This window comes from Tiliqua scincoides, chromosome 1 (genome assembly GCF_035046505.1).
Source record: "Tiliqua scincoides isolate rTilSci1 chromosome 1, rTilSci1.hap2, whole genome shotgun sequence".
Taxonomy (NCBI): Eukaryota; Metazoa; Chordata; class Lepidosauria; order Squamata; family Scincidae; genus Tiliqua; species Tiliqua scincoides.
Window position 1 is genome coordinate 230,123,473 of NC_089821.1, and position 26,333 is coordinate 230,149,805.

Sequence of the window (26,333 nt, forward strand, 5' to 3'; positions counted from 1 at the left end):
AATCGCATTGCTGCCTTTTTCCCACACAAAGACTTCTCATGGGAGGTTTACTCCCAAGAAGTTTGAGAACTCCTGCAATAGTCCATTACTTAGGGTCAAACTACACATGATGCTAATATGTAATTTGTGCTTGTAATTTTCCCCCCTCTTAATTTGCATTGCATTTAAAATAGCAGCTGCAGAGATCCTTATCAGCATTAAGACCACAGTCCACAGTTCAATAATGTTTACTGAGTAGGACTCAAAGGGATAGATGTCTTTTGTTGAGCCCAATTAGACCAAGTATGAATAAGCAAGCTTTCAAGTCTCACAGAACTCTTCATCAGATAAAATGGAAAGGTGGCAGAATCTCAGGTATACAGAGAGCCAGGTGGAATACAGGTGTTTGAAAAATCTGCACTGCTAAGAATAGGCTTAGATAGAACAGATACTATTTGCATTGCAGATACTGAGTATTTGCAAAGTTAAATTAAAAGTGAATGAAAATATCTGCATTTTACCCAACATCCTGCAACTGATTTCTAAGATAGCTACAATGACTAAATATTCAGAGTTTTTGTTTTTAAGCACTGTATTTTGCTTAAACATTATGTTTATAGATGGTTAACTCCAGCTCTTCAAGTTACATACCAAGAAGAATTATGCCTCGGCAGCCCAATCCTGAGCTACCGGTGCCCAGAGGAGCAGCAGTACCAAAATGGCTGCCACTGCATCCTAGGGCAGCTGGGTAGCCAACGGAGTAGCTATGGGTAGCCTGTGGCAGCTGGGTAGCCGATGGGGCTACTCAAGTCTGCATGGGCTGTTTAGCCGGCACAGAGTAAAGCAGCCCCGTGTCGGACTGAGAGACACAACGAGGGCTCTGGATCCCATAGTTCACTGGTCTCATTTCCTCACCTCTCTGCCTTCCCCTGCCCCAGAATGTCTCCCCTCACCCCAACTTACAGTTCTGCAACCTGGCACTCACCCAGAGGGGCATGCAGTTGGCCTCTGTCATAAACCAGCACTGGCACTGCCCAAGCGCAGAGTGTTGCAGGTGTGCCTTATGACATGTTTGTCACTGGGCCAGTGCAGTACTGACAGGATCAGGCTCCTAGTCTCTTATAATCAGGTGAAATTCAAGCTTTATGAGTCAAATCCTTCAAAGGTGAAATTGGTGGCTATGTAAGATAAGATTTTTCCTTAGTAGCAACATGACTGTAGTATACTTACCAGGTAAACATGACTATAGTATACTTACCAGCTTCTATCCATTGCAACCTTCAGATGTTTAGTGTTTACATTGTGTATGAGGAACTGTGAGCAGGCATTATTCAGCTGCCTACACAGAACTAACCACTTCAGGAAAATGGTGTTGTATGAATACAGTCCCAAAAACACCTGTGAAATGTGAAATGTCATTCAGCATTTCTGGAATTTTTGGTCATGCACTGAAAACAGAATAAAACACAATTGATTACAGAATTCACAGATTCATGCTTTGATCACTTCAAATTTTTTTGACTGTCAATGAGAACTAGCCAAACAAGTCAGAGCAAACCTTGGCATTAGAGAAAATTTCATGAATTATCATGACTGGGCAACATATGCAGCTTCTGCATGTCATGAGATACTAGACAAGTTACCAACATTTAATTAACATCATTTTATTCTTGGTTGCTTATTGTGAAGCTGGAAAGACGGCCTTGGCCTCTGTGCGCTCATCCACAGACACCGACCAGATCTTATTGACTACTCCAAGTTATCTAAGGTTATTGCTTTGGGTGACACAGCATGTTGATTTGCAGTGACTGGGCTCACTTCCTGTGTGCTAAGCATGTTTTCTTAATGGTAGAGTGGGAAATTAAAGGTGTATTTCTTGTGGCGCACTAATGGGCCCTGAAAGTTTTGCTATGTTGAAAATTCTTCAATACAAAGGAAGCATTCCAGTGAACGTGTCATAACGGAGTCTCTTTGAAATTAATAGTAGTATAATTAAGCAGAAGCACAGTTAAATAATTACATTATAGTGATCTGATTAGGATGTAGTCAAGACTAAACTTTACTGAATTGCACCCAAGATATTTTTAAATACCATCTGAGAAAACATGAGGGCAACTTTGTGGAGCACTGCAGAAGCAATAATACGGTATTAACCATGCATTACATACAATAGATGAACAGTGCTTGCTTTATTCTGTCACTCTTTTTGTTTGATTGTTTGACTATATTAATAGGGTTAGTAGATATCATGCTCAGGCTTGGTTGTGTTTTGTCTTTTGCTTTCTGAATGCATTTCCTTGTTGAAGCTGAAAGAATAGCCTTGATCTTCTTTATATTATTCCAACTGTGTATCTGTGTGTAGATTTGCTCCTTGCAGATTTACATAAAGAATTCACTGTCCATTGTCTGACACAAGATATATGTTGTGCCAATCTAAACTTGCAACAGTTGTCTGGTCCTACTACACTGCAATCCTAAACACACTTAAAATGAATGTTCTTTTCTGGATAAACAAACATGAGGCCAGTTTTTTGGTATCTTATTTGGGATTTGATACTACAGTTGGGAAAGTGTTCAGGGGGAAATAACTTGCCCTTCGATTCTGACTGAACAATGCTTCAGTCTTGTTTAAAATACATAAGTAATTACATATGTAAATCAATAACTATAATTTCTATTGTGTGTACAGGATGATGCATTGGGCAATATAAACCTTGCCATGGATATTGCTGAAAAACATTTGGATATCCCAAAGATGCTGGATGCAGAAGGTAGGAGCTAATGAATTTTTAATAAGCAGTGGGCTGGAAATTGCAACATTTTAATATCTGATATATAACATTTCATGACAGAAGGATCTCTTCAATGTAGTTATTGCACTGTACTGTACTTCACTTTCAGTTCCTGTATATTGGAAAGTACTGAATATATTTTGGTTAAATTATGGTCCATGTAGCAGGCTGTGAGAAGCTGCCCTTGGCATCCACCTCTCCAGGCCCTAACTTTCCACTAACCCAAGACATTCAAAAGTGAATTGTGCATTCTGATTAGCAACTACACTACTTATTGTTGCACAGAAATGGCCAGCAACCATTCTTTCTTTTACCTTTTCCTCACCTTCACCAGTTAGAAAGTAAAAAATAAATATGGATAGATTTTGTTTTCTGCATGGGTTTCCCCACGGAATGAAGATAGTCAAATGGCACAGAAAGTCATTATACCCTGGTCCAGACTACCATCTGAAGGCACGGGATGCAGCCATCTTGCAGAAGCTAGGCAGAACTGGGTAGGGCCAGGGTGAGGAGTTGGCCTTTTCTGGCAGCTGCTGAGGGTCCAGGACCCTTAAAAAGCCCACTGCTGATTCCTTAGATCTCTTCTGTTCCTGAAGCCTTTGTGTGGTGGTGGTGCTGGTGAAGCCACTGTCTCTTGAGCCATGGATATAGGATGGGGCCTGTGAAGGCAGTTTGCTGAAGACTCCTTGAAACTTGGATCTGATTCTGAGTTTGGGTCTGGTCAGTGTCTGGATGAGAGACTGCCTGGGAACTCCTTATATGCCACCCACCATTGAAAAAAGGTGGAATCTAAACAAAATACATAGCTAAACTATGCACATCCCCTTCCCTGCTAAATAACTAAGAGCCTGATCTCGTGGTCTGCGCCGCGCCTTTGCAGCGCGGACCACAGTTGCAAACGCGCTATAAGGCACGTTTGCAGGGTTTACTGCCGGTCTCCGGCCGGTGCCAAGTGAGCTCCGGCCGGCGCCAAGCCAGTGTGCAGCGGGCACCAGGGTTCCGCGGCTCGGCGGTCTCGGTGACCGCCGGGCTGCGGAATGGGAGTGGGAGTTGTTCCGGGAAGGGGGGAGGTGTGTTGGGGGGCAGAGGAGAGGCGGGTTCGTGGAGCCAAGCTCCGCAGGATCCAGGGCGCTTGGGCAGGGCTGCTCGCCTTCACTTTAGCGGCGACCAAACAGTCGCTGCTAAAGTGAGTAGTCCCATTGCAGGACTGCTTCCCTTACTTGGGGGAAGGGAACGAACGTCCCCTTCTTCTGAGGAGCTCCCGCGGTAGTGCGGGAGGTGCTGGATCCGGCGGGAGGCTTCCACGGAGCCGCCAGGTCCCGCAGCTCCGGGCAGCTCAGGATTGGGCTGTAAGGGCGCAATCCTAACCCCTTATATCAGTGCTTTCCAGCACTGGCATAGGAGTGCCAATGGGACATGTGTGGCATCCTGCACTTGGGTGTCACTCACGGAGGCCTCCTCAAAATAAGGGAATGTTTGTTCCCTTACCTCGGTGCTGCATTGCCCTTATGTCAGTGCTGGAAAGCACTGACAGAAGGGGTTAGGATTGCGCCCTAAGGCTGCAATCCTATATACTTTCCTGGGAGTAAGTCTCATTGAACACCATGGACTTATTTCTGAGTAGATATGCATAGGATTGCACTGTAAATAACTTTTTTAAATTTTTTGTGAAAGAAAATTCCCATCTCCTCTGTTTGTGCATGCATCATAATGTAGATGTGTTTTCTGATTGGAAAGAGACCAGCCTAGAACACTGACTCAATCAGAGATGCAACAAGCAACATCTTTTATGAGGGTGAATTATTCTTTTAAATCTGTCTTGGGAACAACTGAATGATTGAATCACTTCCAGCTAATGCAGACATGAAGCAGAAACTAGCTGGTTGATGGGAAGGAGAATAGCAAACTATACAGAGATGCCTAGGGAGTCTCTAATTTTATTTCACGTGGCAGACTAGCAGTTCTCTCATGGAAGACTGTGGTGTTCCAGCACTTAGCTTAGGAATTACTGTCCTAGACAGATCTTCAAATAAGTAGGCTATTGTGATTCAGGGTGCAATCCTAATCCCTTATGTCAGTGCTTTTCAGCACTGACATAAGGGCAATGCAGCTCTGAGGTAAGGGAACAAACATTCCCTTACTTTGAGGAGGCTTCCGTGAGTGACACCCAAGTGCAGGATGCAGCATATGTCCCATTGGCAATGCTATGCCAGTGCTGGAAAGCACTGACATAAGGAGTTAGGATTGCACGCACAGTCTCACTGAACATTCCTGCTTTCTGTCTCTGTATCTTATTCTGATCACTCTCAATTTATAGCAAGTTTGGCCTAGGTTTTGAGTTATGTGGCACAGAGGACATCCCAATTAGTTCATGAAATTGGCTGAGGAGGTGGGAAACTCCAGGAGCACACGCAGCTGGGTTTTTTGCTCTACACAGCTACCATTAGCACAGATGTATGAGAGCAAATAGCCATATTTGTAATGTATTGGCACTGAAGGCAGGCTGCTGAGGTTAACATCTATAAAAATAATTAGCCCAAACTCTTTCCTAAGCTGGTAACATGTTTCATACAGAGATAATTCATATCTATGGAAATGCTCTTTCATCATGTGTTTATGTTTTATTGCTATGGGAATTGTTCAGGATTGTCAAAGAATGGGGCTCCACTGCGAAGGGCACTCTGTGCTAAGTCAATGAGTGTTCTAATTGCTTAAAAAGTTTTTGGGGTCATTCCATAGATGCCTGTTTCTCTTTTAAGATGCCTCATTGTGCCTGGCTTCAGCACTGCCCGAAAAAACGTCATGGAACATTTTCTTCACAAGTAATGTTTTGCCAGGGGGCAGGGAAACTCGAAAAGAGTTGCAATTAGAAACAGAAAGGCAAAAGAGATGATGGAAGAAAATGGATCAGCAACGTGATGGGATGTAGCATACACAAGTTTTAAAAAGTAAATGTGTTCTTAGTGCCAAGTTCTGTGAGTTTTTCTGGCTGAAAAACTGCCACCCGCAACTGAACTACATGCTGATCCCTGCTAGCCAAAAAGGAGAAGGCTTAGAGCAGGCAGGTACACCATCATAAAATGAAACAGCAATGGCAGCGCCAACCTCTGCCTTGCACTAGTTGGTGTCTCTTTGTTGAGATATCTCCCTCATCCTTGTGACTAGTTGCATAGGAAGTTGTTCCTTTTGCTTATTTGGTATTTGAGGGATTGTTTCTGCTACGTAATAGTTGACTGCCTGACAAATGTATGAGTGGGAGTTCTCCTTTCTTCCCCATGACTATTTGGGGAGCTATCTAGGATATTCAATTTCATGCTGTTTAACATGCTGCAGTGGTTGTCAATATCTTGTTCTAAAACAAATAAAGCACCAATGCTCTTTCACTATTCTGTATTGTTTCTTAATACAAACAGATAAGATTCAAGTTTCACAGCATGTCTGTGGCAATGTTGAAGAATCCTCCTGATGCAGAAACAAAAGCTAATTCAGCCAGCAGATCTAGATTTTTGTCAGAGAGTTATAAGAACATAAGAACAGCCCCACTGGATCAGGCCATGGCCCATCTAGTCCAGCTTCCTGTATCTCATAGCGGCCCACCAAATGCCCCAGGGAGCACACCAGATAACAAGAGACCTCATCCTGGTGCCCTCCCTTGCATCTGGCATTCTGACATAGCCCATTTCTAAAATCAGAGGTTGCACATACCCATCATGGCTTTTAAGCTGTAATGGATTTTTCCTCCAGAAACTTGTCCAATCCCCTTTTAAAGGCATCCAGGCCAGAAGCCATCACCACATCCTGTGGCAAGGAGTTCCACAGACCAACCACATGCTGAGTAAAGAAATATTTTCTTTTGTCTGTTCTAACTCTCCCAACACTCAATTTGAGTGGATGTCCCCTGGTTCTGGTGTTATGTGAGAGTGTAAAGAGCATCTCTCTATCCACTCTGTCCATCCCCTGCATAATTTTGTATGTCTCAATCATGTCATGTATAATTTTGTATAAGCCACAAACCATATATTGATTCCATATAGGTCTGTTGCGCAAACAGACCTACAAGTATGTTCATGTTCAAAGAATACAGAACCCTATGCAGAGCTTTAGGCCTACCCTTTGCCAGAGAGGGTAGGCCAGGTGGAAACTTGTGAAAATGTATTTATATTATTTATTTAAAAAATTTATATACCACCTTTCCTATGCTTAACATGGTATACAACATGAGAATAATATAACAAATTAAAACAGAAATAAAACAATTAAAAATGATACTGGAGCCAATTAAAAAAATACAAAAGCAGCAACAATTTTAAAAGCATAATATAAAGCAGCAACAGAAGATAAAAAGCATCTCAAGGAGGTTTCTCCTCCCTCCTCAAATGCCAAGCAAAATAAGTAAATTTTAAAATCCTGCTGGAAACCATACAGAAAGGGAGCTGTCCTCAGATATTCCAGAGACCTGCTGCCACAATAGAAAAGCTTGCCACCATTCCCCTGACTTCAGATGGCGGCAGTACGCTTAGCAGAGCCCTATCAGATGATTATAGGGCACATGAAGGATCATATGGGGGAAGACAGTCCTTGAGGTATCTTAGTCTTATGCCATATAAACTCCAGGTGTCATCTTGCATATGCTTTTTCACAACCACGATGTATTTTAGCTAAGCTTGACCCATGAAAACTGTCCAGGGCTGGACTTATTTAGCAGGGGGAGATCCCCCAGCACTGCTGCCAGACTGCAGCACAGTGCAAACAGCTATTCCGTGGATGGAACTGGCAGGATCTTTCTCTGTAAATAAAGGCAGACTGCTTGAAATGTGAGGTTGTTCCAATGAGAAGTGAATATATGCACAAACATTGTTGATTAAAAAAAAAATGGATATTTTCTAACTTCTGTTTTACAAGATCTCAGTTTGAGTTTCAATATTTTATTTTTCCCAGTGGCACACACAATGTAGCAGCTGATTAATTTCAGCATTGCAAGGCGTGCGGTGTGGTGCTGCAGGCCAATACCTGTCTTGCATGGAGAAAACAAATCAGGATGACATCCTGCTCTCTCTTCCTTCCGCAGTTCTGCTCGCATTCCTTTTATTTCTCCTTCTCTTGTAGATATTGTGAACACTCCCAAGCCTGATGAGAGAGCGATCATGACTTATGTTTCCTGCTTCTACCATGCTTTCGCTGGCGCAGAACAGGTATTCTACACCTGTCCCTTTTGGATTGCTGTGTATTTTTTTTTCCACACTTCCATTGCGCTTTCTTTTGCTCTGAAATATCTTACTTATTAACACTGACAGACTATGGGTGCAATCCTACCCTGCACTGGAACAGGCAAGCCAAGAGACTTGCACGGTATCCAGTGCAAGATAGGGATCTAAAGTGGCTCAGCCAGAGGTAAGGGGAAACTTACCAGAGGTAAGGGGAGGTAAGGCACCTTTGCCCCTATGGGTCTCCTCAGGCTTGCGCCACCTCCTGAGGTTGAATAAGTCCAAGGAGAGTGGAGCAGCTTTGAAGCCGCTCCAAACTCCCTGGAAATGGGGGTTGGGATCCAGCATAAGTGTTAGAGCCCCACCACCCGCTCCCCACCTGCCTGCCTTCTCCTGTCCAAGATCACCTCCCTCCCACCTCCTCCCCGCCCACCCCAGAGCCTTGCGTTGGCCTAGCTGGGCCAACACAAGGCTCGCCAAGGAAGCCAGTGCAGAGGCTTGTGTTGGGCTTACTCCTGAGGAGGTGCAAAGTGTTTTACGGCACATTTGCAATGCTCCTGGGCTGGCACAAGGGACTTGCACCAAGTGAAGGGCAGGGTTGTGCCCTTTGTTGAGTGAAAGTACTTGTTTGTTTTTAATCGGAATCTGCTTGTGACACTGATGCCATTACAGGCACTGTTGTAATCTTTGTTTTGTTTTTTTTAAATAAATACAAGTGAAAATACAAAATAATTTTACAGGTTCCAGAGGCATTAACCATTTTCTCACTATAACTTCAACACTATTTTGCTTATTTCATTTTAAAAAGCAATTTGTAGGAAAGCAAACAAAATGCTTTTCCCCTAACTGTGCTACTGCAAGTGAATTGCTACTTGTACTCAATGTGGTGTTGAATAACATACATGTATGCAAAGGTGGCAGACAACATCAGTATTACAATGAGATCTAGCTTTTGTAGGATTGAACTGAAATGCAGGAAGGTATTTAGTGAAACCTTTGCCCCCCACCCCCATGAAACACTGTGGCAATTAGAAGGTGTGAAATGAAGCAGCAATGAAGGTTTTATAGGGCAGGACTCATCAATAGATCTTTAAGTGACTGTTAACAAAAATGGTCAGGGACAGAACTGGAATTTCGGTTTCCGAATGTTCTGTTGCTGCTGCTGCTATGTCTCCCTTCCCAAAGCAAAAAACGCCTTCCCATGATTGGTACAATAAATTAAAGTTGTGGCTTTTCTAGTATATCCTATGTAAAAGCTATAAGATAAGAACGGCTGCTTTGTGTTTTCTAAGCAGAATCTCAAGTTTATGATCAGCCCACAGTTACAAAATGAAAAAAAATCAACAAAATGCATTTATCCTAAAATAGGATTCAGGCAGTAACTTCAGATCCTTAGCCCTCAAGGGTATTTCGTGGACCGCAGCAAAAGTGATGATCCCCAGAGGACTTCACTAGTAAGGACAGTTCCAGGCAGAGGCTTCTGAAAATGACAGGCATGTGGCATCACCATGGTTGTGATGGCCTGATACCTGCAATGCACATGAGGACCATGTTGCTCCTTGTATTAGCTCCTCAAATGCAGGATCAGTGCATTGTGTTGAAAAATTGGCAATGGTAGTGATACCATTCCCCTCACCCAGGGCTAAATAATACTTTTCACCTTGTCTAGTGCTGCTAGTGCTGGGGAAAGTAGTCATCTGGAAGTGCATTAGCAGCCCAATCTGAGCCATGTCTACTCAAAAGTAGGTCCTACTGAGTTCAATGGGACCTACTCCCAAGTAAGTGTGGATAGGATTATAGCCTAAATGATTGTAGCATAACTTGCCCTCTTAAGGCCAATTCAAAAAAACAAGTCACGCTTATATTTGACATGCAACTGCGTATGCTTGGAAGCAGACCCATACAGAGAAATTCCGTGTGAAACAGCTTGTTACATAGATACAGCTGCAACCATTGCTGCAATGATGCCTGCCCGTTTTCAGGTTGCCATGGTCACAGAAACGGCTCTGGTGTCTGCATGTAAGTAGCTCTTCCCAGTTGTTTCTCTATGCGTGACTTCCCAAGCATATGAAGAAAACTCTCAAACGACACGAAAGCATTTTTCATAACAGAGGATTATAGTACAGTTCTGTCTCTAGCATGACCCAAAAAATAATAGAATTTTAATATTTAACTGACTGAGCTCTAAGATGATTTATAGTCAGTGCAGCACTTTCAATTAAATGGAGTCAGAAAAAAGTTTTATCAGTGCAAACATTAGTCTAGTAGTTTGAGTGGTGAAAATTTATATGCACGTTGCCCTCTGGACCCACATATTAAATATGAGGTATGCCTGCATGGAAAGCTTTTCATAGGTGCTGTAAAGCAAAAAACCACTGCAAAATCCTTCTGTTTTAGCCCCACTGAAGAAGTACACTAGTGCTCATATACAAGTCCCATTTATTTTAATGAGGCTCTCATAGAGATTAAATCAATGGTGGTGGTGATATTATTATTATATACATTTATATACCTCCATTTCTCCAAGGAGCTCTGGGTGGTATATGTGGCTTCTCCCCCCTCCTTTTATGTCGCAACAATCCTCTGAAGTAGGTTAGACTGAGAGATAGCAACTGGCCCATTGTCATGACTGAAGAAGGATTTGCAAAGGTAAAACCTGCCAATCTGGCAGCCCAATCCTAGGCTTGTCTACTCAGAAGTAAGTCCCGTTAGAGTCAATGGGGCTTACTCCCAGGAAAGTGTGGACAGAATTTGGCTGTGAGTTATGTGAATGGAGGCAATACTGTTGGTGTCATACTCTTGAGCCTCCAAAAAGCTTTGGACAATGCCCCTTGCAGTGCCCCTCAATGCTCTTGAGTCAACATCTAGTCATGGAATAAGAGGTCTGGTTATTTATGGATTGGTCTGGCTAAGGAACAGGAAGATGAATAAATTGGCTAAAGCAGTGTGGCTGAAGTTCTCAAAATAAAACCCTGAATTGGACATGCCCATCGTTTTACCTTGCAAGAATTAGTGGTTGTTCATTCCAGTTTTTTTTTCTGTCTAATGACATGTGCTCTTTGTTTTCGTTGTGTATTTTATAGGCAGAAACGGCAGCTAATCGGATTTGTAAGGTACTTGCTGTGAACCAAGAAAATGAAAAGTTGATGGAAGAATATGAAAAGCTAGCAAGTGAGGTAAAGAAGTCTAATAATTGTGGAGTAATTATTCTGATAATTAAAAAAGGCTGGTTTTAATAAGCAATTTGATAGGAATGTACAAATTAAGTTTGCTCAAAGCTGCTATATACCGCTGATATTCTTGTCCAGACATAAGCATTAAGCAGGGATTGGAATCCCTATGGCATTTAACACCACCAATATTTGAGCTGAAAATATATATTTTTACTTTTGATCTGGCATTGTGTACATCCTTGCATACAAAGGTGGATTAGCAATATGAACTACTAGGTAATCCACTGGTGGACTATGAAGTTGAGAGCTCTGTGTTTACAGTTTGGCTGCATGAGGGCTTTTTGCCCAATTGCAACTCACATATATGTGTACCACCAAATAAGCTTTATATTTCACCCATTCACAAAATAATCTGATGCCTAAATTATAATCATTTATCCTAGTATGGGCTTCAGGTTGCAGAGCGAATGGAGCTCTTGCTTCCCAGTGACTGTAAGCAAACCTGTTCCCACTTCTCACCTCCCATAGCTGTATCTGTGGAAAGTCTGAATTACACTAAAGTTCTCTGAAAATAAAGATGGTATTTTGCAACAATTAAGATGCTTCACAGAGACAAAATTCTAAATAACTGAACCAACCCAGAGCCAATTCAAATATTCAGCTGAGCACATGGTAAAGTCCTCACAGGGTTCTAACACTTCAGAAATGCATGTGGGGGTTCACTGGAATGAAATTGTTTCCATGCTTAAAAGTTCCTGCTTTTGCAAACCTAGCAGGGACCACCAAGGGACAATGCAATACCATCAATAATAGCCCATCCTTCTCTACTGCTTTGTGCTGAACACAAAAAAGCATTGCTTAGCCCAGAAGTGGCTCAACTGTAACAAAAAGTAGTAACTGTAACAAAAATGTTTCAGTTAGCACAAAACAACACTAGGGCAGTGGTTTCCAAACTTTTTGGACTGGTGGCTCCCTTGACTTACTGGGCTTCCCATTAGCATTACAATCCTATACATTTTATAGGGCAGTGGGATTTTCGTGAGGATTCTGCAGCTGCCCTGGCTGGTTTTCACAGCTCTCCGGGCAGCCACAGCTCACTGCTTGGGAACCACTGCCCTAAGGAACTTCTTTGCCTATTATCTAAATAGCACTCATTTCAGAAGCTATGAATGCTCACTTGGCTATAGACATGTTAAAAACAAAAGTCACTGAAGTTAGGACATTTTTTTAATGTGTATGAAAAACAGCTTTTAGAATGGATTCGTCGCACAACTCCTTGGCTGGAAAACAGGACCCCAGAGAATAGTATGGCAGCTATGCAGAAGAAGTTAGAGGACTTCAGAGATTATCGCCGTAAGCACAAGCCTCCCAAGGTCCAAGAAAAATGCCAATTGGAGATCAATTTCAATACACTACAGACAAAGCTGAGGATCAGCAATAGGCCAGCTTTCATGCCATCAGAGGGAAAGATGGTTTCGGTAAGTAAAGTTGCAAACAAATCTTCATCTTCAATTGTGTAATATTTCATGTGGCTTGGGAAACTGGATATCATTGGTCAGGTATCATTATTGCATTACTATTCTGAGTGCTGAGTTGAATTAAAGATGAAGGCAGGTATAGCAGTTATCATAGTTCAAACCCGTGATTTGAACCCACTTTTACTACTGACTTTAGGGCCCAGTCCTATGCATTCCCCTTCCTGCAGATGCAGGCATGCCAAAACAACTTGTGCTGCATCTTGCAGGGAGGACAGGACATCTCATTCATTCCCTTCCCTGAGGGTAAACCTCTGGAGCACAGAGGGATCTACTTGGACCTGCGCTAACACAATTTCTGGAGCAGGTCTATGTGGACCTGGGCTTCAGGATTGGGTCCAGGAAGGGAGATTTGGCAGTTGCCACCACTGCCGAACCCATCCTCTTCTTGGAGCCATTCTGTCTTTTCCCTGCATTGTGTCTGCCTCATTCCGCTCTGCTCCCAACCCGTGGCCACCTCATTCCGCCCACCCCCATTCACTATCCAGTCTCTGCTTAAAGATCTCCAGCAATGGAGAGTCCACTGTGACAGAGCATTCCACCGCCAAACAGTTCTTACCATCAGGGCGTTCTTCCTAACATTAATATCTCCACTGTCGTAATTTAAACCCGCTTGTCCTGGTCCTACCCTCCATATCAACTGAGAATAAATCGGCTCCATTTTCCACAAGATAGCTCCTCAGATGTTCATAGATAGTTATGATGTAATCTCCTAATAATCACTTCTTCAAACTAAATGTGCTCCACTTCGTTCTCCTTTTCTGCTCCTTCCTGAATCTTTTTGGAAGTTTAAGGGGAAGATCTTTCTACTAATTCAGAGATTGCAACCTGAATCATGGACTTCCCCCAACAAATTCATATGGAACCTTTTTTTATGTTCCACCATATACATTTAATAAGTGTTCTAATTAGGAAAGGGGGATTGATGAGTGACATACAAAAATACCACAAAGGACTAGGAATAATGAACTATAAAAATGATCTTTTCACACATGCTAGCTGCAGCTTGCATATATCCCCCATCTTACCATTTAGTGCAAATTGGTTTTGCTTGCTTGATTTTCTGAATGGTCTGCAGTGAATTGACAACACTTTCCATTCTCATTTTTGTTTTACTTACATCCCAACTCTTATTCACTTCACTTTGCACTTATTGCTTATCATTACCCAGCCTCATCAGCACACATGGTGTTCTGCAGAGTAAGATAGCAAGAAAGACAGATCTTTGGCCAAGCAGCTTATGATATTAATTTTGACACCAGGAGAAACAGTAAAGGGAAATGGAGAGGCAGGACATATAAACAGAAGGCTGCAATACCAGAAATGTTGGTGCAAAATCTTTTTGAGAAACATGAGAAGGGAATGAAAGGTGTTCTGTTGTGTTCATTGCTTCGCTTTTCATAGGATATTGCCAGTGCTTGGCAAAGACTGGAGCAAGCAGAGAAAGGCTATGAAGAATGGCTGTTGAATGAAATACGGAGGCTTGAACGGCTAGAACATCTGGCAGAGAAATTTAGGCAAAAGGCTTCTGCCCATGAAAACTGGGCATATGGTAAGCTAGAGACTGTCCATACAATCTCTCAAAGCATGCTTCAATTACATAGACTTTTTAATAATAAAATTACTAGAGCAATATATAAAATAGCTGAGTAGTTTTATAACACAGAGCTGTTCTTTCTGTTTTCACATGCTTATTAATATAATTAAATTCTAATGAAATTCAGTTTTCGGCTGACATTAAAACAGGTGTCAGTTGTTTATGTTTGATGTCTTGCTTATGTTTGATGGCACTCTCCTACTTTAAGCTGTCCTCTAGTGCTGGGGATGTTGTATTTACACATCTATCAAGAACCCCTATTGGCTAGTGCCTGTGCCTTTGGTAATGAGCAGGACAACCTCATGGCTGTGTCATTTTGAGAGCTTTTAAAAAAGTGTTTATTTGGAATTAATGTTTCTATTTAGAAGCCATACTTTTCTGTACATTCAATGAATGTGCATAGGATGAGGAATAGCATCACAGCAACAGGATTCACACGCTTCCCTACCCATGTTCATCCATAGGTCTGCATTCTTTCTCACATGCCTTATTGCCTAGACTGGATTATCATAATGCACTCCATGTGGGACTTCTTTTGAAGACTGCTCAGAAACCACAGAGGCAGCCATTTTAGCTTCCCCAAACAGGAAGAGAAGTGGAGGCGCTTGTGGGAATTGTAGTCTGTGTGAGGGCTGCTGCTATGGAATTGTAGCACTGTACTCATCACAAAACCTATGGAGGTCCCACAAGCCCCATCATCTCCCTTCCAGTTTGGAGAAGAAGGGAAAATGCCTCCTTTTTTTTCTTTTTGCTGCTGTCTCAGAACACTCCGGCAAGTCATTTTCAAAGCTTTTCACATACCACTCAGTTTAGGAAGCAATCCTCATTTCCATCGGAAACAAAGTCCCAGGCTGTAATTCAGTGCCCATTACTTAAGAATAACACCCATGGAAAGCAGTGGGTCTACTTAAGTAATAGGGTTGCTACTATGTGCAGCTGTGCTTACTCATGCTCAGTCTTTACTACTTGTCTCTCCACTGTGAATTGAGTTGCACATTCCCAATTATGTGTTTTATGTTGCATGTCATATGTAGAGCCTCTGGATTCACACACCAGGCACCTTAAAGAAGAATTTGATTAATGGCTCTACTGGTATGTTGTTTACAGGCACTTACTCTGATAATGTCTACAAAAAGGTTGTGAAGACCAGAATTTAAAAAGTTAATGATTCAAATGTATCTTTTTACTAAAAGGATATAGTAAAAAGGATCTTTTACTATATTTTTAATAAAGACGGTACAGTTCTTGGGTAACAATTACTGGTAGGTTATTTTTCAGGATCTGGTCTCAAGTAAAATCAGACAAAACTATAGTCAGACACTGCCCTAAGTTCAGCCCATGACTTATCTGAGGGTCAGAGAAGATTCTATGATTTTTGGCTCAAAACCTGTCCTCAGCTTATCTGTGAGATTGACTTATAGAGTGTCAGCGGTAATTGTTTTTTGCGTGATGTAAGCTACTTCGATTGGTTCATAGTGCAATCCTTTGCATTTCTAGGATGCCATTTAGTTACAGTATTTGATTTTCTCTGTAAACCACTTTGTGAACATTTTTATTGAAAATTTGTATATAATTTAATATATACAATTATAAGACTCATTCATAATGTCTACTCAGAAGTAATCCAGTTGAGTTCAACGGCAATAACTTCCTGGACATGTGTATAGGATTGCGGGCTCGTTGTCTTGGAATGGGAAAAGCAGAATATAAATATGTAATTTATGGATGAATTGCATGCTGTCTGTGGAACATGCAAACCTGTTTATACATGGTGCCTCCATTGTTTTCAGTGCTGAGAACTGACTTAGGGCCCAATCCTATCCAACTTCCCTGCACCAGTGCAGCCACAATGCAGCCTCGAGGTACAGAAACAAATGTTCCCATACCTTGAGGAGGCCTCTGTGACTGCCTTTCCAACACAGGAAGCAATGCATATCCCATTGGCATAGCAGCACTGGCACTGGAAAATTGGATAGGATTGGGCCCTTAATCTTGTAAAATACTGGACTGGGTCCTTAAGAATATCTGTAGTTGCTTAAAGTAAACATTAGCCTTCTCATTGGCAACCCTTTTTGATTTCTTTCCTCTTGCCAGGCAAAGAGCAGATTCTGCAGCAGAAGGATTATGAATCTGCTTCTCTGACAGAGATCCGCGCTTTGTTGAGGAAACATGAAGCTTTTGAGAGCGACTTGGCGGCTCACCAGGACAGGGTGGAACAGATCGCTGCCATTGCCCAAGAGCTGAAGTATGTTCCATTTAAAGGCACACAGCTGCTGACATTTACCCGATAAACTCTTTCCAATAGATTCGATAGTGTCATAGGTACAATGTAGGAATTCCACAGATAGCTTTGTAAGTGTTATTATCTTGGCCTGCTCACCGAAAACTTTTCTTATTTCCTCTTAAACTAAAAATAGAGGTGCCTTTGCAGGGCAAAGATTTCAAAGCTACATTAATAATAAAACCACCTCTGTTCTTTCCCTGGTCACTAATTCTGGTGAGACAAGTCAGTTCTGACTTCACATGTTTTGCTTGAGGGTTACTAGAAAAGAAAACCAACCTTAGGCTGCTATCCTTTACATACTTACTAGGGGTTAAGACCCACTGAGCAAAATGAAACTTAGTTCCAACTTGTATAGGATTGTGCTTTTATAGAAGCCCCCCACCCCCTAGTTTATTTTCTGTGTTCATATAGTTTTGCTCAAGCTAATATATAATAAAATAATTGCTCGTTTATAGATATCAATATTTGACTATGCAAAGCCACAGGGAACTTGGCCTCTTGTCTTTGTGATAGCCCCCTTGCCCTATTGACTACAAGAAAGCTACGTTAATTAAAATTGGGGGGAGTCAAAGGGTGGAGATTGTGGATTTCACTGTGTCTCCTAACCCTTACCTTCACCATTCTCCACATCAGTCATGCACTGGGAGAGATCCTTCCATTTCAGAGAGGCTTTGTTATGGAACCAGCCAGTTTATTTATGCCATGGCCTCAATCCAGAACTGCCTTTGGGAGATCCACAGCAGGGCTTTTTACTGATATACCCCACTTGCTCCCTCCCATGACACATTACTTGGAGGCTTAAGAAACACGCACAAGTTTTAAAAGCCAATCGTGATCCGACATGGAGGGAGGAGGATTATAACACAGTAAGGTTAGGAAAAAAGCTAAATGGGCCAGAACTGGCTCTTGTTCTGTTTTGGTTTTCAATATGGTGGATCCTGGCATGCATATGCTAACCCAAACACAAAACAGGGTGTCTTCTTCAAATGGGCAGATTTAAGTCAACCTAACAGCAGTGGTGGTCCAAGCTCCTGTGCTGCCTGGGGCAACAACCACAAATTGCCACTCCCCCATCAGTGGGCAGCTGCCTACCCACCAGTCATGCTGACTGCCTTTTGCCTGGAGACTTTCTGAGAGCTGGGGAGGCCGCAAGCAGACTCCAGACCCTCTGAAAGCCTTGTAAGGCCTTTGGAGCTCCTAAAAATGACACTTCCCTTTTCTCAGAAGTGATAGTTTTAGGTCTGCAGGAGATCTTCTGAGGGCCAAAGAGACCCTCCCTGAGAAACCAGAAGTGACATTTTTAGGCCTTATAAAGCCTTATGAGGGTTGGAGAGGCTGCGTGCAGCCTCTTTACCTCTTAGAAGGCTTCTGGGCGAGAGGCAACTGTTGCAACTGTTGCAATGGGGGGCATGACTAGGGGAGGCGCCAACCCCCAGACATGCTGTCTGGGGTCACTAGACCCTCTGCACCCCCTCAGGCATGTCACTTCATAACAGTATCTTCATATGTTCTTTATTCACTTTCCCCCAGTATTGCCCAGTCTCTTAAGAGCAATTATTAAATTTATAGTCCAGTCTAGTGGCTCTCAACATTTTAGCACTGGGACCCACTTTTTAGAATAATAATCTGTCAGGACCCACCGGAAGTGATGTCGTGACTGGGAGTGACATCATCAAGCAGGAAGAGTTTTATCAATCCTAGGCAGCAATCCTACCCACACTTACCCAGGAGTAAGTTCTATTTACTTTAATTGTTAAAAGCATATACATAGTAGCCTGTTAAAAGTACAGATCTGTAACATTTCCCCAAATGCAGTCACATACCATGGTAGCATCAAGTCTAATATAATAAAAATAGAATATTGAAATGAATGGGGTCCCACCTGAAATTGGCTTGCGACCCAGCTAGTGGGTCCTGACACACAGTTTGAGAAACACTGATCCAGTCCATTTCATGTTTACTTGGAAATTTATCCCACTGATTTCAGTGGGCTTTGTTCCCAGGCAAGTGTGCATATTGTGTTTTTAATTGGCTAATGCTTCTAAATCCCATGCGAGCACAGACTGAATAACTTAGGATAAATTACATCTATCATTAGTGATAAAAAAGTAGATTTGCTTAAGCTAATGTTTTACTCATCTTCTGAAATCATTTCAGAAAACAATAGAGATTAGGGTTAGAAAAATGTGAATCTTCCTCTCCAGGGATAATTCTTAGAAAGATAACTGGGCTAAGAAATTTTGGCGATGAAGCTGGTTATAATTTCAGATCAGAGCCTGATCTACTAGCTATTAGATCAGGCCCTCTGAGAGACATTGTTCCTTTCTACTCCCTGGGTCAGCCTGGCTCCATATTTTCCAGTCTTCATCTCTTGGCAGTGGAAGAAGGGTGCTATATTTGGAGAACAATTGGTGTGTGACCTTGAGCTATGCTGGTTACAGTTCAGTGTCAGCTCTGCCATTTTCTCTAACAGCAGCTGAGTCTGCTAGGAGCATAAAGGTTAAAACAGTTAAAGGCTTGTTGATCGATGTCTCGATAAGGCTGCTTGAACGTGCACGTGTGTGTAAGATTGCTCCAGTTCAGATAACACTATTGTGTGCCAAACTGTACAGTCCCAGAAATAGTAGCCAGTGAGTTAACACAGACTTCAGATCCAAAGCCATTCCACATATTAACAGAATAAAGTTATAAATTCCCTATTTATAAATATTAATAGCACTGAATTCTATTGTGCAACAGACTCATGGGCCAAAACTCGGAATATTTTTTGGTTAACAAAGACCAAAGGTTCTGCATATACTTCCTTTACAATCTATCCTATTCATGCACTTATTTTATTTATTTGTTTATTAAGAGATTTTTAATTCTGCCTTTCCATTCAGAGAAAGATCAAGGCAGCTTACATAAAACCATAAAGCAAAACAATCAATCGCAACAAAATAAGACCAAATTATTATTTTAAAAAGTGTAAAAAAACCACAGTCCAAAACAGCAACTCAGCCAATAGCAAACAAAAGACCTAAGGCCCAATCCTGTCTGTCTCCTTTGCCAACAGAGCACACTCTTTTGCCAGTGCATTCCATCACAAAAGCACTGTAAAGTGCTTTGCAACTGCACTGCTAGCCAGTGCCCCAGTGGGAAGGTTGGAGCCTTCCTGCATACCCTGTCATTCACACGAACACCAGCCAGAGCAGGTCTGAAGCAGGAGTGGGGGAATGGGATAGAACGGGCCAGGGGGAGGGTGGCAATGGTGGAGGTGGGCAGAACGGGAGGGGTGGGAACAGCAGTGCTGGTTTGCGCCATATCCTATCCCACTTCTTAGACCTGATCCACCTGATTAGGGTGCTGGCACAGGTCCAAGTTGACCCGTTGGGGCTGTTGGGGCTTACCCCGGGGCAAGGGAACAAATGTCCCCTTACCTTGAGGAGACCTCCAGCAGCCAAAATTCTTCCAGGGGATGCAGCATACCCTGTGCTGGCACCATAAGAACAGTCCCACTGGATCAGGTCATAGGCCCATCTACTGGTTCACTGTGCAGGAATTTACACTGGATTGGGCTGCCCTCAGTAATTAATTGAAACTCTGCCTAAATAACCCAATCTTCAGCAAGCAATGAAACACTGGCAGACTGAGATCCTAACATTTCCTGAGGAAGGAATTCTACATCTTGGAAGCCACCACAGAGAAGATAATCTCCTATATCAGGGGTGTCCAAAGTTTTTGGCAAGAGGACCACATCGTCTCTCTGACACTGTGTCAGGGGCCGGGGGGGGGGGGGAAAGAATTAATTTACATTTAAAATTTGAATAAATTTACATAAGTTTAGATAAATGAATATATTAAAGCTGAACTTATATGAATGAATGAAGGTCTTGCAATAGCTCAAGGCCTACAAAAGGCCTTGCACAAAGCAAGGCTGGCCTTTCCTTTGCTGCTGCTACTGCATCACAGATGTGAAACAACAAGCAGTGGAGGGAGCCCTCATCCCACAGCTCACACAAATGGTCAAACAGTCGCCCTCATGCTGACAGCAGTTGTGTCGGGCCAGTGTGGGCTACAACAAATCTCTGGAGGGCCAGAGGCTCATTGGAGACTGGGGGCTCCTTGAGGGCCACATTGAGAAGCTTCAAGGGCCACAAGTGGCCCCAGGGCCAGGGTTTGGGCACCCCTTATTGGGCATCACTGCCAACTGATCCTCCAAAGATGGCATGATGCACAAAAGCCCTCCGTAGTTGATCATAAATGGACAGGCTCCCATGAGAGGGGAGATAACCTTGTCCCAAGCCACTTAGAGGTCAAATGCTTTGAAATGTATTTAAAAATGGACCAGTAGTCAGAAACATTATGGCAGTGGTTCTCACACATTTAGCACTGGAACCCACTTTTTAGAATGAGAATCTGTCGGGAGCCACCGGAAGTGATGTCATGCCCGGAAGTGTCATCATCAAGCAGGAAAATTTTTTGAAATCCTAGGTTGCAATCCTACCCACAAGTCCCATTACTATCATTTGTAAAAGAATAAACACATAGTAGATTGTTAAAAGTACAGGCCTGTAACATTTCCCCCAATGCAGTCACATACTATGGTAGCATATTAAAAATAAAATATTGAAATGAATGGGGACCCACCTGAAATTGGCTCGCTACCCACCTAGTGGGTCCTGACCCACAGTTTGAGAAACACTGCATTATGGTATAACAGAGAGTAAATACATGCTCCAAAACTGGACCTGGTCAGCACTTTAGGAACAACATTTTGTAGCAGCTGTAGTTTCTGAATAGTCAAGGAAGGCAGTTCCTTTGTACAGTACATTGCAGCAATCTGACTAAGATGTAACAACCGAATCTTTGCACCCTCTCAGCTGGTGGAACATGCGTTCCGCCACTGGAAGTGCAATGACATTTCACCAATGAGCACAAGGCCACCAGTGCAATGGCTGGCAGCCTGTGCACAGGCTAGCAGAGAGACTACCGTTCATTTTTTACCAGCAAGTTGGCAATGGGAGTAGGTGGTAGGAAGAACAGGAACATTTCTGGGCAGGAGGGAGTAACTGGGGAGCAGGAAGGAGGTGTAAGGGGGTAGCTCCTGCAACAGTGGTACATACTAGATCTCATCCCTTCCTATACAAACTTCTCCACCCCTTTTCTCGGTCATACGTCACCGTAACAAGTAGAGTATGTCCGAGGACAGCCATAGGTCACCTGGGGGTTACTTCAGTTTACCTTCAGGTTTCCCTCACCACAATAGGATTCAGTGCATGTCTTTTTGGATTGAGCGGCACCGAAGGGCATTGCCTACTCTGCTTTCTCCAGAAAAAAATACAGTTTATGCATCAGCTTAAGCTGAATGACTCAGGAGCAATCCCAGGCTGCTCATCTGACTCTTTGAGACAAGACAATTCCATGGAGAGCGGGCTGAACCCCTATCCCTGGATCAGTATTTTTCTTAATCAAGTGCATCTTTGACTTGCTTGGATCAAGCTTTGGTTTTAGCCCAGATGACATCCTTAATTGATTCCAAACTCTGCCTCAAAAGTTCCATATCCTGTCTTGTCTGAGTGGTAGAGAAAAATAGAATTTTGTATCTAACGCCCAGCTCTGTAGCTAACTCCCAAATCTAGATGTTCTCTCTCAGTACTTCACATAGAATTTAAAATGCATGAGGGGAAAAATTAAAACACTGTGTTGAGTCCATACATTAAAAGTCACCTTGTCACAACCTGCAGGGGCCCAGGGTCATCCCACAAGGGAAGCTCCATGTCAAAGGAATGTGAGTCAGTTGTGGTTTCTGATAAGATGAAAGGGGATTTGGAAAGAATTTCTCTTACTAACTAGAAATCTGCTAAAACAAGTTATCCCTCTATTTTTGCTTTAACAATAACGTGTCCAGGGACCTACTTGCAAATACTTCCAGGCATGGCTTCACTTCAGCTCTTGAGACTTTCTTGCAGCTGGGTTCCAAGGGAAACATCTCAAATGGATTGTTAGTGTCCAGCAGGCAACCTCTACCTCACCATTCTTTCCCTCATATGCAATCTTCTTCATGGGTTGGCTCTCTCACTATTCCTCCAGGAGGGCAGAGGTCCTAGTCCTTGGGACCAAAATGCGCCAAGATGTAAATCCCTCAGTCTGGAGGGTGCTTCAGCAGAGTAGTGGTGGGCAAAGGTGTCTTGTCCCAGTCGGTCACAGGACCAAGGAAACCCAAGTCACATAACCCCAAAAGGAGTGGCCTTGATGCTGGGTCAAACTGCCGGCTTGTCACCCTCCTCCCCGGGGCTAGCTTGCTTCCTCCTGTTCCTCTGGCCTTGCCACTCCCACTTCCTGGCTTCTCCCCAGGGCACTCCATTGGGCCCAGGTGTGTACCTACTGGTTAAACCTGTTTCTCGGTTTCCCATCCCTATCCTAAGTTTGGCCATTGGTAGGCTTGGCAGGCCTACCAATGGCTTTCCCTCATTCTTCCCAGCTGGGGTTCCCACCCCTCCCCCTGGACAGTATACGATTTGCTCTGGAAAGACCCCACATACAGTATCAAGTTAGATTCCCCTAGTACCACCTTCTGAAACATCCAGAAAGGATCAGAGCCACTGTAAAATAGTGCCTCCAAAGCCCACCCTGGTCAGGCCTCTTAAAAGGATAACGTGGTCAATGATAGTAATACCACTGAGAGATCCAGCAAAACCAACTGACACGTACTTCCTTTGTCTATTTTCTAGTGTAGATCATGAAAAGGTAAGTGAAAGATAAACAAGAAATTGTCCCTAGCTTCTTACCAGTGGTAACTACTGTCATCATGGCAGAGATGAAATTGTTCCTATCTTGATTGACTAACTGATTGACTGATGGTGCTGGGTACCAATGGTCTACTTGACTGACATCTGATTCTTGAAACTGAAGCCAAGTGTAATTATGACTAGGTAGGCGGACAGTTTTTGTTCTTTCTTATTCATGTGAAAGCTCAAATACTTCTCCTGACTTAAAAAATTCACTACGATACGCTTAAGAATGCCTCAGCAAATCTTCGCCTGAACCTCACCCTTGATCTAGATTTAACATGGTGTTCTCATGGACTGAAATCGGTATGTACCCACATCATTACAATGTCTGTGATGAGTAATGCCATACAAAACGTATTCTGGTAGCAGCCAAGAGTTAAATGTAGCAGATGATGAGACCTCATAAAAGTCAACTGGCTGAGGACAGAGGACATACATTAGATCTCATTAGAACTACACAGATTATGAGATCAGAAAACTGGTTTGGAGAAAATGTTGCCTCAAATGTAAAAACTAAAGACCAGGATCCAAAGTACAGTATTTATAGTTAATGGGGCTTACTCCCTGGAAGGTGTGGAGAGGGTGTTCCCTAATCACCCAGGAGGATGCCTGCCTGCCTGCCTATTTACTCAGAAGTCAATCCCTTTATAGTTAATGGGACTTACTCCCTGGAAGGTGTAGAGAGCCTCAGAGCCCGATAGGCAGGGTTGCCTCGCTTGCTGCTTCCCGCCTCAGCTCCTCCTCAGCATCCTCTGCCCAAGGCAGCACAGCAGGCGCTTTCTAGGTGGTGTGCATGGGAGTGCAGCATTCCCAGTCACATTGTCCACCCACCCCCGTCCTGTCCCAGACCTGATCACAACTAGGTGTTATTTTCGGGGTAGGTCTTATATTTCAACAATTCTCAAAACACACTAGGTCTTATTTTTGGGGTAGGTCTTATTTTGGGGGAAACACGGTATGAAGTTGATGTATTTGCCTTGATTCATCCATTCTAGTTATGGTGGCAACAGCCAGCTTCCTGAGTTTGTTTTAAAGCATTCAAAGATGTGACATATGATGCGTGAAAATATAATTCTGAAAGGATATGTTAAAATGGACACATAAAGCTAGAATTTCCACTTGTTTTCTGACAGGGTTCCTGTGTCTTTAAATGTTACCCAACAGACAGAAATTCATCAGATGTTATTGACATAGATAAAGTGATGGGGAAAGTTTCATCTGTTAAATTGCTGCCTGACTGGAAGGCTGTTAAGGGCACAGAAGCCCTGCAAGAAAAAATTAAGTTGGTAATACCAAAATATCATAGAAAGTGGCTCAGAAGTTCATGTGTCCACAACAACAACAACAACAACAACAACAGTATTTATATACCGCTTTTCAACTAAAAGTTCACAAAGCGGTTTACAGAGAATATCAATATCTAATGGTTCCCTGTCCCAAAAGGGCTCACAAGCTAAAAAGATGCAAAGGAATACCAGCAGACAGCCACTAGAACAGACAGTGCTGGGGTGAGGTGGGCCAGTTACTTTCCCCCTGCTAAATAAAAGAGGAGCACCCACTTGAAAAAGTGCCTCTTACCCAGTTAGCAGGGGTAAATAGAGATGGGTATTTCCTTTCCAACTTAAGAGACTGGCATTACTGCTAAGTCTGCACCCATTTCTTTCCAAGGTAACACAGGAAAAGGTACCCAGGATCAGGTAATACAGTTAGCTCTTCCTTTCCATGCTAATACAAACAAAATTGGAGTGAACAAAAACAAACAAAACCAGTTAAGGAGTAGGTATTTTCTCATCATTTTTTCTCCACAAAGTACTTGTTTAAGGCATGTTAGTTCTAATCCATATTGGTGACTGCAGGTAGAAAACTAAAAGGTTAATTATTCTAGATAAATGATTTGAGAATAAATGTTTTTAATAATGTGTCTATACTCTTAATGTTTGCATATTGGACTATCACTCAACTGGTTATAATGTGGTCTTCTTTCTTCAGTGAACTGGACTATCATGATGCTGCAAGTGTCAATGATCGATGCCAGAAGATGTGTGATCAGTGGGACAGACTGGGAACGCTCACTCAGAAAAGGAGAGAAGCACTGGAGGTAATATCAATATTAGCACATTCAATATTGTCAATATTGTCAATATTATAATAATATTGTCAATATTAGCACATTCTCTGTGTATTCTAGAGGGTGTAATATAGTTTATGGAAAGCTACAGGAGCTTAGCTATAAGAGACTCTGTGCTCCATTACACTCTGCTGCGCTGCTGCTTAGTTTGTTTGGGGAAAAGATTGAGTTCCTTTTCAGAGGCTTGTCACATCATTGCTTCCAGTGCATCAACTGGCTGAAGTTGGAGTCGAGGGGATGCTTCTAGCGCCACCCTTTGGAAGGCTGAGGCATGGCAAGAATATTCTTTGTCATTCATAGCTTGCTTATTTAAATAATTTTATTTTATATTTTTATTATATTATATATCCCACTTTCTATCTTTTTCTCCAGCCACAAAGCTACTAACACATGTTAGAAATACAATAACAATTTTTTTTAAAAAGAATCAGCTGCATACATTAAAATCATGAATCACCAGCAATCACTAAAAAATCATACACATAGGAGCCAGCCTTAAATCAGTCAGTGAGTGCAGTCAGTAAGTTCTATGTGTATTATTCATGATCTGATTTTTCTTAGCAATAGGACATGTTTAATCCTGCTACATAAGACATTAGCATGGCCTCATTGAAAATGCCGTGTTCAGTCTCAGCCTTTCATGTTAAAAAAGAATGAATTTGAACTGGGAAAATGCAAAGAGCAACTAAGGCCCAAATCCTAACCAACTTTCCAGCACTGGCATAGCGGTGCCAATTTGACATGTGTTGCATCCTACAATTGGGTGGCACTCACTGAGGCCTTCTCAAAGTAAGGCAATGTTTGTTCCCTTACCTTGGAGCTGCATTGCCCTTATGTTGGTGCTGGAAAGTGGGTTAGCATTGTGCCC

General features: G+C 42.6%; 1 protein-coding gene across 1 annotated transcript in view; it reads left to right on the plus strand.

Annotated features, from left to right (window-relative positions):
* Nucleotides 1–26,333, plus strand: part of ACTN2 (actinin alpha 2) — a 75,496-nt gene that overhangs the window by 31,625 nt on the left and 17,538 nt on the right. Inside the window, exons 6-13 of the mRNA XM_066617160.1 lie at nucleotides 1,669–1,747; nucleotides 2,669–2,750; nucleotides 7,878–7,963; nucleotides 11,059–11,151; nucleotides 12,396–12,626; nucleotides 14,088–14,235; nucleotides 16,375–16,525; nucleotides 25,327–25,435. Coding sequence (XP_066473257.1) covers nucleotides 1,669–1,747; nucleotides 2,669–2,750; nucleotides 7,878–7,963; nucleotides 11,059–11,151; nucleotides 12,396–12,626; nucleotides 14,088–14,235; nucleotides 16,375–16,525; nucleotides 25,327–25,435 — 979 coding nt within the window. The remainder of the gene's footprint in view (nucleotides 1–1,668; nucleotides 1,748–2,668; nucleotides 2,751–7,877; nucleotides 7,964–11,058; nucleotides 11,152–12,395; nucleotides 12,627–14,087; nucleotides 14,236–16,374; nucleotides 16,526–25,326; nucleotides 25,436–26,333) is intronic.